This window comes from Zosterops lateralis (genome assembly GCF_965231275.1).
Source record: "Zosterops lateralis genome assembly, chromosome: 21".
NCBI lineage: Eukaryota > Metazoa > Chordata > Aves > Passeriformes > Zosteropidae > Zosterops > Zosterops lateralis.
Genome location: NC_139781.1, coordinates 3,306,326 through 3,321,659, shown reverse-complemented (window position 1 = coordinate 3,321,659; position 15,334 = coordinate 3,306,326). Strand labels below are relative to the sequence as shown.

The 15,334-nt window shown below is 39.0% G+C and overlaps 1 protein-coding gene across 3 annotated transcripts in view; it reads left to right on the top strand.

Moving 5' to 3' along the window:
- Positions 1–15,334, top strand: part of AFF2 (ALF transcription elongation factor 2) — a 339,134-nt gene that overhangs the window by 305,356 nt on the left and 18,444 nt on the right. For all 3 annotated transcript variants that reach the window (XM_083876555.1, XM_083876554.1, XM_083876556.1), the window contains exons 14-19: positions 1,740–1,879; positions 2,428–2,491; positions 6,253–6,389; positions 10,151–10,222; positions 10,581–10,674; positions 13,938–13,987. In XM_083876555.1, the coding sequence (XP_083732681.1) occupies positions 1,740–1,879; positions 2,428–2,491; positions 6,253–6,389; positions 10,151–10,222; positions 10,581–10,674; positions 13,938–13,987 (557 nt within the window). The remainder of the gene's footprint in view (positions 1–1,739; positions 1,880–2,427; positions 2,492–6,252; positions 6,390–10,150; positions 10,223–10,580; positions 10,675–13,937; positions 13,988–15,334) is intronic.

The following is a 15,334-nucleotide window of genomic DNA, read 5'->3' as shown; positions in this document are numbered from 1 at the left end:
ACTCAGGGGGAGTGGATCTTTGCAGAGCCAGGCATAAACAGCTCTTGGAAGCTCCATTTTTAGGTCAGCATCAGGCATCTCCTTGGTGTTGTCTATCATTCCCTGGAGCACCTGGACCCTGAAGAGCCTTTGCAACCATCAGTTAGCTGCAATTAGTCCCTTAACTCTGCAACAGTCACATTTTGAAAATAAAACTTCCAGAATATCACCTGAATAACTGCCCCAAATTCTCAGCCAGGATTAAGCACTGTAGTCATACTGAATATTGTGGCCTAAACTAAATAGACAATAACAATATATTTTTAAAAATCCATAGTACATCATGTTAATAACCTCTCTCAGGTTTGCAGGCTCACAACAGTAAGGTTTATTTACACTTAATCTTCATTAATTATCTGTAAGTTTTTAAAAAATTTGTAAATAGCAGTTTTTTTCCCCCCAGAAAATGTCACACTGTTAGGGCCATGTCCCCATCAGTGGTTCTCAAGGACTGTTCTTTGTGGATTGCTTTTCACCAGATTCAAGTAGAGTTTTTTCTGAAAAAACATGAAAAAGAGCCAAAACTGCATAGCAAATTCACTAAAACAACATAAAATTTCACATTAGTTTATCATCCTCTTTTTAAGTTAAACAGAGAAACTCCAGGGGTTTGGCCCATTTTAGAAAATAGTCCTTCCTCTAGAGTTTCAAACCCATCCTTCCTTTATAGCATCAAACTGTATCTTAGTATCACTGTCAAAATTAAAAGACAAGAAGAAAATTCTGCCACAGAAAAGGCCATGCCTAGCCCCATTTTTCACAGTTCACCACTTTGAGAGAGATTGTTACCCTGCACTGTAATAGTAAAACTCACAAGTTGCATTGGATTGTAGGTGACAAATCACTTCACCTTATTCATTCATCCCTGTTGCTTTCTGATATCATTGTGTCACTTCAAGCTGCGCCAGTAATACACACGCCTTCAACTGAAATCAGTGCCAAAATGAACTGCATATGTCAGCAAATAAACAGTGCTATGTAAACAGCAGGGCCTCTTCCTCTCATCCCAGCATCTCTAGGCAGATTTATCCTTGGTTAATCTATTATCTTGATACATGAAATATTTTTCCCCTTAAAATACATTAGGCTTCTTTCCCTAGTTCGTTGGTTCATCTGTAATTTAGTTTATCTGGTGGGGGACCAAGCTCGCAAGTTGCAATTGCCTGATTTAAAATCTTCTGTTATGCTTCTGGTTTTAATCATTGCAAAGTCACAACTGACTTCTGCTTTCCATTCTTCTTTCTGTATCCAGAGTGAGGAAATTGTTCCCTGCTGAAATCCAAGCAGGCTCTTCAGCCACATTAACAGTTAGCTCCTAGTAATACAGATAAACAAGGCTACATTAGTGAAGGAAGTTGAGTTTAGATCTAGCCCTGGCCCATTTGATCTCCCCACCCTTGCTTTAACCAGTGTCTCTAGTCAGTAACATTGTGGTATCCACCTAAAATTTACACCTTAAAGTGTAAATTACTGAGTTTAGGTGAGAGCTTAGAAATGGAATTGTAGTCCCTAATTAGTTGACTAGGGTCATTTTACAGAGAAGGGAAGGGTGCTTTGGTGAGGTGATATGAAGGTAGGTGGGCTGTTTGTGCCTTAACCTTTGGTTTGTTGGGGAAGGGTTTTTGGCAGGGAGGGTGGATGTGAGCACTTACATTGTTGGAAGGTGTTTGACCTGTCAATAACAGCCCTGTGTTTTCTAGGAGGAAGAGTCTCACAGTACACCCACAGCCAACACTCTTCTTGACACCAGCCATCTAGAGCCAGACATCTGGTCTGCAATGCCAATGCTTTCCAATGGGAATTCCGAGCCCAGGAGACCCAAAATAACATTTGATGATGTGTAAGTTTTATTGACTCTGTGCTCTGTGATTGGGATTTTTGTGCAAGCAGAGGTCCCAGTGAAAGGGAATATCTTTGATTACAGTGCTGGCATTGGGCACCTGTGTGGATAGTGCTGCTCAAAGGCACACACAGTTTTAATCTTGGCAAATGAACTGTTGTCACTGATTAATGAAGATTCTGTTGATAAATGTTTTCAGATCATGAATGTTGGTTCACGGTAATTCTTCTTCATTTTTTTTTATTTTAGCTCCTCTAATGGAAACTTCTTATACTTAATTAGTTTAAAATATTTTTCCTTTTCCTCTGTTCAGCACACATTAATAGGTCCTTTGGGCAGCCAGTTTCTGCAGCTACTTATTTTACATTCTGGTCACCCATCATACCTCTGCATACAGCAGCTTCAGATTGATATCAGGTTAAGATTTAAAGAGATAAGTGGGCATATTTGTCAAAATTCTTCTTTAAAGCAGTCAGCAATTTTTTCAAACAACATTTGTCCACCTATATGAAAGTAAAGACTTGAATTAATTGATTTTGTCTCTCTAGGCTTCACAATGCAGATTATTACATGCAAGAGGCTAAGAAGCTGAAGCATAAAGCAGATGCACTGGTAGGTTATCACAGGATTTTTTGTCTCTTTCCACTGTGGAACTCAGTGTTAAAAAATGGACATTATTGCACAAGATCTAAAGCCTCTCAGACCAAGAGGAACCCTGCTATTGACTAAACTGTGCTTCAGTTTGTGCTCCATAAACACGCTGTGCACAAGTTAAACCCTGAACACCATTCCTAACTTTTAAGTATTTGTTTCCCCCCCAAAAAAACATGTACTTACAATAGCTGGTGCTTCTTCCAAGGGAGAGCAGCAATCATGCTGTTTATGAAGTATGTAAGATGGTTTTATGAAAGTTGATGTGTGTTTGAAATTTGTTTCTCCTATTCATTTTGAGCCCGAAACAGAAGTGTTGAAATATTGCATAGCGGAAAGACAGGCAAATCACCCCACAGCCCATTATCGTGTGGTAAAACTGTTTGATGTTTCTAATCCAATTGTTTAAAATCTGAAACAATTCATTTTTTATGTCCTACATTCATTTTTACTGCATGGTTTTAGGCTGATAAAGAAAGTCAAAACTCATTCCCAAAAAATCTGGCAGTGACATAGTTCAATACTGGGAAAGCTTTTTTGCTTGCATTACTCCCGATGAAATTCCAGTGAGATTGGCTAATTTTGCCAAGTGTTTTGATTTTGATAAAACTACATAATCTGACGGATTCTATTCTACCATGGTTTGTTCTATACAAGCTATTCCCAGTTCTGAAGTGTCCTTATTAAAAGTTTGCTTTGTAGGAAGGAACTTTGCTCCTGTCCCACATAGGGTGCAGAACAGTGACTCATTCAGGAAGACTTAGTGGAACTTGACTCTACTTAATTTAACTAAGATGTCTAAAATAGTGTAGTCATCCACTTTTGCCCCTCAAAGAGCTGGGGGATTACTCACCTCTCAACTTGATTATTTCTGGGGGTTTTGCATTTATATTCTGTCATTACACATTAGAGATTTTATGCTTAGAAATAATAATAAAAAAATAGTAATAATAATAAAAACAAAAATTATGTGATTTTTTTTAAAAGCAAACTAGCCAAACAAAAAAGTCTCTCCCCTCTGCTGTCAGTGAGCTGAAGGAGAGCTGACATTTCAAGCTGTCTGCTTCAGCTCTCCAGGCTCCCTTTTGGCTTGGGGCACAGTGTTTCCAAGTGTGTTTTCTGTGTGAGGTGGGCTCAGGGTTTTGGCACCTGTTATGACTGTCAGCCAGGTGACAATCATCCCTCCCAGCACATCCATTTACAGGAGGTGGCCTTACAGCTTCCAGCCAGCCACAGCCTGGATCTGCAGGCTCACATCACCTCCCACAGCTGGGTGACCTTTATAAAAAGCACACGGTGCTGACACAGGGCCACTTGCTCCATGCTGGCAAATATTTACAGGCTCAGGCTGATCTCACTCCATCAGCTCACCTCCCTCTGCAGCCACTGCACTCACAAGGTGTTTACCCTTCTCCCCCGCTCCTACCTGTGCCTGTGCCTGCAGGAGCAGGGCTGTTCCTCAAGGAGCACTGAGAGAGGAGCAGACACAGCACATCCCACCCCTGCCTGTCACAACCCCAGTGCCCCCATGTGAGGCCATCCACTGTGATCAACCTGTTGGCAGGTGGTAAATACCTGTGAACAGAGTTGCTGGAATTCTAGAAACTTGGATTTGGGGATTTTTGTATATAGTAATACGCGTGAGTCAAGATGGAGGACTTTGGGCATTGTCTGAGTCCTTCTTCACCTTCTTCCTTCTTCTTCACCTTCTTTTTCCTTCTTCTTCATGGGTTTGGGTGGTTTTCTGTAATTGGGTAAAAAAGGTCCACATTGTGGGCCTTGGGCGCTCATTATTGGGTCAAAAGTATAAATAATACAAGTGTCACCTCATTGTTGGGTAATTATCACTTAAATAACCTTGGAAAGAGTTGGAAGCTCCCCATTTTACCTCATTTCTCTAACTTGCTAGTTAGAGCCCACAGCTCTTGAGTCTGTAAATAGATAAGGAATAATAAACATCCAAGTCCAGACTCAAAACCTACATTTCCCGTGTATTAATCCCTACCTTGGCAAGGCAAAAAAGAAGCCAGAACCATCACACAAAGTATCTGCTTTTTCCTTCTGCTGTTTGATCTCAAGTCTTTTTATTTTTTTTGTTCCTACCAAATGCAGCTGCACACAAATAATCTCCATGTAACACATTTGGTGTGCAATCCCGTGGTGTTGCTTGTCCTATGGAAACAATTGCTGCTGGTTCCTCGGTGCTGACATGACAGAGCACAGGCAGCATTGAAAGATGTGTTGCAGTGGCTAGGAAGATAATGCATGTGACCTCAAAATGTGTCAGCAAATGTTAATGAGATTTGTGGCAGCCCTGTTCCTGGGCTTGTAGAGAAAATAGATTTCTGGTGAAGGGCAGGACGTTTTGTGTCTTGTGGGAGGGACCCCATGGAAACCTCTCCTTGTTGGGGGCTGCAGGCAGGGATCAGCTCATTTGGGTGGGCTGCTGCAGTGGCAACTGGCTGCACCATATGGAAGAGATCTTGGAGACCTCCCTGTGTTCCTGTCTGAGATGTGATGAGCTGGAATAATTCCACCTACTCCAGAGAATCGGATCCCATTCCTGGCTCAAATCCTGTGTCTCTACTAAATCTGCTTGCAGCCAGATTGGTTTTTTTTCCATACCACAAAAAGTCATCTTTGGAAGACTTTTTGTCTTCCAAAATGAATGGAAATATTTTTCAAGTGAAAAAAGGACTTTGAAGAATATGCTGAGAAGCAGCCACTGGCATAGAGAGAAAGCAGGCAGAAACATTTCCCTTTTTCTGATCACTCAGTTAATACCTGTCAATTATACAAAGGCTTTGTACGTAATCAATGTACAAGAGCAGTACTTGAATTTAAAGGTGGGCAGAGAGGACTAGTTATGGCTTAGAAGGAGCCACAAAGACAAGTATACTATTATCTTGGACCGACAATAAATGTTATGCTCAATATGTTGTTAGAATAGGCTTCTGTTTTGTGAATGGAAACATATGCAGATGCGTCAAAAATATTTTGCTAGAGACACAGAAAGGCATTTTTAAATTATTTAAAGTATATTGGATCTCCTATATCAAATGCCACATTAGTAGAATTCTTATATTCAGCTATCAAAAACTGAAAATGTTAAATACTATTATAAAGTGCGTACTATAAAAATGTCATATATAATATTCATTACACATAAAAAAAGAAATCAGTATGTCTAAGTCAGTTTAATCACAACCATTATGAGGGCTAAAACCTTTTGCAATAAAATCCTAGTAAAATGAAATATTAAGCAGTGCTATATTGTCTCCCTTTATTTTTCCTGCTCTTTTACTCATCATGTAAGTGATGAGATTTTTTTTTTTTTTTGGCCAACAGTTAACACAGAATATGACATCAGCCAAATGGCCTTGAGTTGTTACTTAACCCTTGCATGGTGACTTTCAAACTCAGTTCACCTGTCAAGGAGCAGTATGGATGTGCACAAACATGCCGAGTGCCCTCTCTTGCCTGTGTAAACCCCTGATGTCAGTGGGCATACACTGATTTTCCTCTGTGGAGCATTCAGCCACATCCTGCCCTGAAAAGATTTGGTAAAAACACAGTCCCTGCCTTAATTACTGTGTGAATTCATTCCTAACTATCAGCGCTGCTTTGCTTTCATCCTAAAGCCAGTGTTGCTTTGTAGAATAATCTGCCTAGCTAGAAATCAAAGCTGAAGGATTTTCCTGACAGTGTCATTCCCATTTCAGCTGGAGAAGTTCGGGAAGGCAGTGAATTATGCTGATGCTGCCCTCTCCTTCATCGAGTGCGGGAATGCCATGGAGCGAGATCCATTAGAAGCTAAATCTCCATACACCATGTACTCAGAGACTGTGGAACTCATCAGGTTAATGTCCTTTCTGTGATCGTTTTCATCATCTCATTTCAGTCATAATTAGAACCTGCTATGTTTTAAAAAATATCATTTCAACGTATTAATGATTTGTCCAAGGCATCTTCATCTCAGAAGTCATCATAATTAGTTCTTGCCATTTTATTAATGTCATGGAAAATTTATAATTGATGGACACTGCTTTTATAAATTATCCCCTTTAGAGGTTATAATGTGAGTGTTATAATTTGCAATATTCATAAAATTAAAATTGAAATGTAGTGGGTGGAAGTAAAGTATAGTAATTTCACTGTTTGGCAATGACACTTGTCTTTTAAAAGGTGTAGTTTTATAATTCAAAACATTAAAGGGAGTCTATCAGGATTTCTATTACAAACCCTGGTTTTAGAGGTTTATAACTTGGCTGTTAAAAATGAGAACAGCTGAAACTTGGGATATAAGATCATGGGCAGAGAGGAAGCTTCTGCATATATTGTCTTGCAAACAGTGTATTTTTAATGTTAAAGGAATGTGAACCATTTGAATTAATTTTAATACACTTTTGTAGACTCATAGGCTAGAATAAGGATGAGAGAGTCTTTACGCACTAATAAAATGTCTGAATTGTTATTCTAAAATCTGCTACTGCTCCTTATAGCTGTTTCCTAGTGTTGGCTCCATAGAAATAATGGTCTCCTGAGTAACTAAGTTTGCTTTACCTGAGCAAATTATCAAAGTGAAATCAAGCAGGATTACATTTACCTGCAAGTAGAACAACAGGATTTTTCCTCTTCACTGTGATGCACCTTTGCTTTCCCCAGTGTATGCTGGGAATATCCTTGTTAATGTCAGTGTAATTACTGGCAGTTTGCACAAGTGAAAGAAAAAGAGGCAAATCAAGCCCTAAATATTTGGTTTTTAATATGTCAGTGGTGGTTTCTTTAACATGCCAGATTAGCTATTAGGGACTGCCAAGATAATGCATGTTTTACATTTTGAATAAGTAGGTATTTGCATAATAAAATGTATCAAATCTTAAGCTCTTACTCTCAGGTAAATAATAGGCCTGTTAAATATTTAAAAACATGGTTTTTACATCCTTCACTTCATAAAGGGAAGAAGAAATTCTAAAGAAATCACTCAAGAAAAAAAAATTACGTTCACTCAACACTTGATCCATGTTAAACCCTGGAGAGCAGAGGACTTAGAAAAGGAGCCACCTGCCTCTGCTCTGCTGTGCCCAAACCATCCTGCAGTCTGACAGCATGTCCTGAACTACACAGCTGCAGCTGCATGGCAGAATAAATTGTATTTAAAGACATACTCTTTAAAGAAGGGAGCACTTCTTCATAGGACCCTGCATTTATTTTTGGTTTGGTTAAGAAAACCACCCAGTCCAGTTGAAATCGTTGCTCCTCAGCCCAGCAGTCTGTCAGTTCAGAGTGCACAGACCAAAAAGCTTTGTTCACAGACAACATGTGAACCACTAAAATAGGGAAATTTCAGCTCCAGGAGTGGCTCCAGAAGGGAGTCAGGTGAGGGCACAGCTGTGTCCTGGGCACTCCTCAGCATCAGCAGCCCTGCTGCCTTGCTGCTCCTGGCACAGGCTCTGGCACAGGTATAACTTGGCATGGAAGCAGCACCTGAGCTGTTTCTGGAACTGCTGTTGGCTGTGGAAGAATCTGGAGAATTTGTTATAGTAGATCTCCAATATATAAATAGCTTAAGTCAGGTGAGATTAATTCCACCACTTACCACCACGAGTAGAGTTTAATTCACCAACTGTTGCATGCAGCATCTTGTAGCAGCCAGTGAGACTGATTTGTCCATTTAATTGCTGTCAGGGGTCAGACATGGACAAAAGGTGATTTCCCAGGTGAGCAGCAGGCTGGTGGAGGCTCAGTAAAACTCCATGGGCAAACACACAATTCTCGTGGCCTGCAGTGGGTGCTGGATGTGCAGAGTATGTGGCTGTGCACACAACACTCTCTCAGTGTAGCTGCTAATATTAACATAGGTTTTCACTGTGAGATAACAAATAGAGGGAGATTTTTCTCACTTTTACTCCTCCCTTCATCAGAAGCACAATTTTTCCACTTTTGCACTTAGCTGTGTCTGCCCTGACTATCTGCATCAGACACCCATTTGTGAAAGCAAGTGGAGCATCAAAGAGATGGGGACTATCAGAGATCTGACTGTCAAACGTGTTTTTAAGTTAGGGGTAATGCTGAAAATCCGAAGAGACAAGGATCTTTGTGTTTGATCACATTCATCCAATCTGACTAGAAGCAGAAAACCCAAGAGCAGGTGGGACAGGACGTGGAGGGAGCCCTCCAGGAGAGCTGCAGGCTGGGGATGCAGATGTGTCACAAGGGGACATGAAAAGAAGGACACTCACTCGTCAGGTTGAGAGTGAGAAAAAAGAAGCACTTTATTTTTTAGTTCAAGGTTTAAATAGAGTTTGGACATTAATAGGCATTAATATTCTTATACATTTTGAAAAGGAAGTGGAAAATCTGGGTATTTAAAAAAAAAAAAAAAAGTGAGTACTGCACCACCAGGAAATATTTTGCTTATACAGACAATCAGATGTTTTCACAGCCTGAGGCCATGCCAGGATGGGAGTGTTTTCCTACCACATGGTTTGTCCAACCGATTTATCAGGGGCCCAAGTGGCAATATTTTCTACTTGCTCTCCTGAGCATGTTGTTCCAGAGCATCTTTATTTTCAGCATCTGAAAGTTGTCCCCAGAATCCAGCAACTGAGGGGATGAGGCTGACACCTCTCTGACCCCACTGGTCAAACTCGCAGTCCATCAATTTGTCCTTCCCTCTGGAAATGATGTATATTTACAAAATATCAGGTTTTGGTTTTGTTACAAGCGTGAGAAAGCTCCAGTAGAAGAATGTAAAACATCAGAAGGCTGAAAGATCAGGGCATGAGGGATGGGTGGTGGGAGCAAGGCAGGGGAGAGCAGCACAGCTGCCTGCACTCCATTACCTCCTTGTAAATGAGAACTCATCAAGGCTGCCTGGATACCTTAAAACTTTCTTATGCAACGCTGAACCCTATTACTTATTCTAACACAAGTACCTGTGAAATTGCATTAGGGCTCAGAACAATGATTTTATGCGATGAATTGATTTTCAAGAGACTAATGCATAGAATGGAGTGTGCTCAGTTGAAGGGAAAAAAAAAAAAAAGACAGAGGAGATAGGAATACTCAATCCTTGATCATCCAAATGCTGGACAGCAGCAATTAAATAGAGAGGGAAGACCAAGTACACAAGATTCATAAATTAATGAACCCAAGAATGAAGAAAGCTGTGAACGGGACCTTTCCTGTATGTAAAATGATTTTCTGTATAAAATGTATTAAAAGCTTTGAAGAAGCATTTATGAGAAGGATTTTGAAGATATTATTCAAGCCCAAAGTATTATATGTAAAACCTTATTATATATTACTTTACACTTCAATACATATAGGGCCAAGATCTTATGCTTCTGTTCAATATTCATCCCAAATATTTGCAGGACTCAGCCTAGTTGGTTTAATATGCCCAAGAATAGTTCACCCAATAGCTGGCCCAAAAATTGCTTGGTGATTTATTTAAGGCCTCCAGATTTTAAGTGATGCTTTCTGTTGAGTTTTACATTGATCTCTTCATTACAGAACACTGTGACCAATAACTGTTGCAGTTGGAGAAGAATATCTGATTATTTTTGGAAACAAGATCTTAACTCTCAATTTCTTATCTCTCACCTTTCTGACAAGGTATGCAATGAGACTCAAGAATTTCACAGGCTCTTCTGCCACAGAAGGGGACAAGAAATTAGCAGTTTTATGGTAAGTCCCTCTGCGACAATGAGAGAAGCAGCTAAAATCTTAAGGAGGACTTTAAAAGTAGTGAATTACTTAAGCAGCTTACAGAAGATCATTATTCTTGTTTTCCATTAAACTATTAAAGGATAACTAATGGATTTCTTCAGCAGCTGACTAAACATTTATTCTTCTAATTTATACTCTTATCAAGATGGGATTTTAATGCTTTTGACCACTTCTTTTTTTTTCCTCCATTTGCTTATGTTTCAAAATGTAACCTTAGAACAGAAACTGCAAAATATAGGTCAGCTTTTTTTTTTTAAACAGTTTATAGGTTTCTTTAAGCAATGGAATTAACATAATCCTTTCCTAATTACCACAGCTACCGATGCTTATCGCTTCTCTACTTGAGAATGTTTAAACTAAAGAAGGACCATGCTATGAAGTACTCCAGATCTCTGATGGAATATTTTAAGGTAATCTTTATTCTGTTTAATTTATTGATACGAAATGAAATTCATACCAGCACTGAGAGCTCTCACAAGTATAACTGCATGACTTAAAAGTCCCACATTTAACCTCTCCCCTGGGAAATGCAGGCAGGATGGCTGCCAGGGAATGGGGACAGAAGTGATTTGGGGGATTTTTGGATTAGTCACTTGATTCAAAGGACCATGCTCAGTAACTCTACAAAAATAACATTATTCTCAACACCATGTAATGTTTATGCAAGTTTCTGTTTCTTTCAAGGCTTCAATGTGCAAGTGATTATGACCTGACCCCCAGTGAACCATAATAAAGCAATCATTTAGGCTGTAGTTAGTTAAGTTTAGATTTTAGATTCAGTGAGATTTCCTGAAGCTTATTGCAGTTTCAGAAATTTCTCCTTTCATTCCAGTGGAACTTTAAATTACCTTATCTACATTTTGAAGGTTTGCCTTTACCTTTAATTGAGTGGAGATCTGATGGTCATGACTTGGGGATGTTTTGTTTTACCTTGTCCAATGCTGTTTACCCAATGTAAGAATGACAAATTCTCACTGTTCCTAGATTAAGAGAGAAATAGAATCTTTCTTCAGCTCTGAGGTTTTGATATTTCACTGGTTAATGCTGTTTGAAGCATACATTAATTCTTTTACTTTATTACCACATATTATTCTATAATTATGTAATTACACTGGCTTGTCAGCCCATCAGTCTTTTTTTTTGTTGCTGTTTTCAGCCTCTGTGAATTTGTTCCAGGCTTTGACATATTGGTTCTGCAAACCAGTAAAAACCTCTAACACTGCAAGTTTTCATATTTGCATGTAAATAGTGATTAAATGGTCCTTCTGCTGTAAAACTCCAATACTGTCATGGTAGCAGCCATAGCCCATGTGTCCTCTGTGTGTGTCTCTGTGCAACTTCAGTGATCTTAGTCCTAATCTTGTGCTTAAATGGAGGCTCTCCTGTACCATTAGCAGTGCCTCTGTTGTGCTCGTGGAGTTTTCAGCCAGGGGATTTGCACAACAAATTAAATTTGAGCTGCACACATTTGTAACCTCAGCATTTTCCTGAAATGTATTCCAGCCGCTTCAGATTTTTATCCAGGATGAATGCAGATTGTATTTTTTTTAAAAAAAGGATTATTAGACAAATAAACCTTTTCTGCAGAAAGTAATGATTTCTTTAAAAAACAAAAAATGGTGGGAGCAATGGAGACTCTCTTGCCTTAAAGCCACTTTATTTTCTCTATCTGTGCAAGCAGGTAGAATGAAGAAGATATTTACTACTCCCAGCATAAGAAAACATCTTCTAATGTAAATTAAAATAAGAAAAGAAATAAAAATGCAGTAAGATAGAGGAATCAGGAATGCCTGGCATATGCATCCAGTTGAAGCTCAGTGTTTCAGTCAGTGTTACAGTGTGTGTGCTGTGGGCACTGTAACTCATTTGCTGGAAGCAGTGTTTGAGTGTATATAGATTATATGTTCGAGTTCTTTCTGTAATAAAGGCACAGGAGGAGAAAAGAAAAGAATAGGAGCTATTAACTATGTGCTAGTTTTGTATTGCTGCACCATGTTCTCTCTGTGTTCACTAGCAGGAATCTGTAATACAAATGAAACAGATTAACTGTTTGAATAGAGTTGTTATTCAAACTTTTACACAATTTTAACTGTGAAAAGCAGCCCACTGTTTACAGCAGAGCTGGGGAGGAATTTTTCAGCTGAATTGTTCTTTATATTTTTCCTCAGAAATGCCACTTTGTCCAAATTGAAACCATTTGTGGACAGAACTGGTTCTGATTAATTTCCAATTAAAAGCTTCAGAATTATACTTTTGACATTTCAAAAAAGAAAATAGCTATTTAATCATGAAAGAAATTTTGAAATCTAGAGGCAACTTGGAGCAAAACACCACTAAAGTGATATTTTTTTTTAATTGAAAGCAAACCTTTTATGATTAGAAAAAGTGACATCCTGTGATGTATTTCCTCTGAAAGTTTGAGGAAGGTTTTCATGTTTTTGAAAATTGGAAGCAGTTATTTGATAATTGAAATATTTTTGCTAAATATTTTCATTATCAAATAACTACTTCCAATTAAGATCTAGTCTTAATCTTGACAGAGCTATTATTTGTCTCCAGGTACTGTTAGGAACATTCCCCAGACAGGAGAAATTAACAATAAAATTCTTCTTCTTCTCCATTTCTGAAGACTGCAGGGCAGTTTAGGATCTCCCTCCTCCCCACATCCCCTCCATGTGCTCAGTGCTGTGAAACACCCCAAGTCATGCTCAAATCCGCTGTGACAAGCAGTGCTGCTGTGCAGGAATGCTCAGGCCAGGCTAGAGCCGTGGTTTGGACAATGTTTTCAGCTTTGGTCAGAAATGTTGGGCTGTGAGCTGTGGTTTAGAAGTCAAGGGTACTGTCTGTGCTCCACTGAACCTCTGTGCCTCCCATGCAAAGCGGTGATTACAGTGACCAGATGAGAGTTGTAATAATGTGGGTAATACTTCGCAGACAACTTGTCAAACTTGAATTTTCACTGTGTGTGCTGATTTCTCAGCAAGGGGAGATGAGTGATTGTTTTCAGAGGGCACACACAGACAGCCTCAGCCCTGATAATGCCACTTTGTATGGGAACTAAGATGCCACTCAGTCTGAGCAAGACTGGAAAAACCTGGGCTTTATTGTTGCTCGGCAATCTTTTTGTACAGGGTTTTACAAGGTGCTACACAGACGTGAAAGGCAGAATGAGTAAGCAGGTAAGGAAAGTCAATTTGTGCAACTAAAATATATAAAAAACAAAGGCATTCAAGCAGACCCTTACTAAAAATTTTATTTGTGCTACTGTCTGAATCCCATGCCACCTTCCCTAAGCAACTTGGGAGGGATCAATTTCATTAAAGCATCAAGCCAAATTCTTTTTGTTTATTATTAAAATACTGAAGGTCCCTCTAAAGATAAGCTCTGAAGAACTTACTTTGTAGAATAAGTTTCAGTGGTAATTAAACCATTTCTTTGTGACCTACATCTGCTTTTACCAGAATTTATTCCTTCTTTCATCAAATGATTTTCAAGCTACTGGTTGGAACCTACCAATCATCCACCAGCCAGTTAATTATGGGACCAATGTGCAGAGCTTTTCTGCTCCATGCACTGTAGCTCTTGCAATGAAAAGGGGGAGTGTTGAGCCTTGTGTCACCAGTATTCATGTACTTGCATCACCTGTATTTACATTTTGGTTTTGTACTTTCAGAACTCTTCAAAAGCCTCACAGGCTCCCTCACCTTGGGGCGGCAATGGAAAGTGAGTATTTTCTGCTGAGTGTTTCTGTCTGGGAACAAGTGGTTCCAACAGGAGGGGAAGTGTTTTTGTGCCTCTAAAGGCAAAGGACAGGTCATGGGATCAGTGTTTTGGGAGCTGCAGGTATATTTCAAACATATATCATGTAGAAACTGTTTTTCTGGGCTACAGAATGGATCATACAGCTGCCTTGGGCTCGTGGGGGTGAGGGGTTCCCACTGGATTAAGTGAGCCTCATCCTCCTGTGAGCCATCCAATGTGGGTAGGAAGGAGGAGCTCAATCACACCTTCATCTGTGCAAAGCCCCCTTAAGTCTAAAATCAGACCTGGTGGGTCTGTGCTGAATTTTTTGACAGTTTACTTCTCAAGCCAAATGAAGGCCATAAAAATATCAGTTAATTAGCTGGCAAGTGCCATGTCACTTTAGGAAACCAAGGTAAAGTTAACCTTCATTGCAATGATTTTTCAATGATTCGTTCAGCAATGAAAGACCAATGAGTATTTCATTGATATATGGTAAGTGCTGTTTAATAAAACTGGAGGTATAATAGTGGTGAAAATGTGAAGGCACTTAGTCAGCCAATTATCAATGGCTTCATATTAACGTTAAAACACTCTCACCTCAGATATGAAGTCAGGGTAATGCAGTTATGATCTGCTGTTCAGTGGAGGTGCATTTCTGCTGCAGCCTTGCATTTATATTGCAATGGTTGTTGCCAGCTGACACACATTTCTCCTGCTTCTTTGTCCTGGTCACACATCCGGACGCAAGTAAAACAAAGGGGAAGGACTTCACCTTTCTTTCCCATCTTTATTTGAGTAGGCTAAATTCTAGGAGAAAATTGTTATTGTTAATGGTCTCTTTCCGGTGGTTTAGAAAAGAAATGTCTATTAGACACGCCAAGGAAACAAAGGAGGAGGGGTTGAAGTTTAGCACACAAAGAACTGAAGTTTTCAAGCAGACTTTGTTCTCAATCAGTGCAAAACCAAAAATTCCATCATTTTTCTTAAAGTGAAATATTGCCTCAGATAATTCAAAATATTTTGATATATTTATATATAAATATATAGATATGGTGTGTATAGATATGTATTTATACATATATAGTTGGGTATAGGTATAGATATAGATATATATAGAGATATATATATACACACACACCCCAAATACTGAAAGTCATTTTGAGTATGTATGTATAGAGCTATTAAAGTATAGATTGTAACACAAACTGAAATGATTAAATAAGAAGTCACTTTAAATAAAAACTGAAAAGATATTTTAACACTGGTAAAACAACTACTAAATTAAATTATTCATTATGTGCCAATTTTTCCAGGCATTTGAGTGTC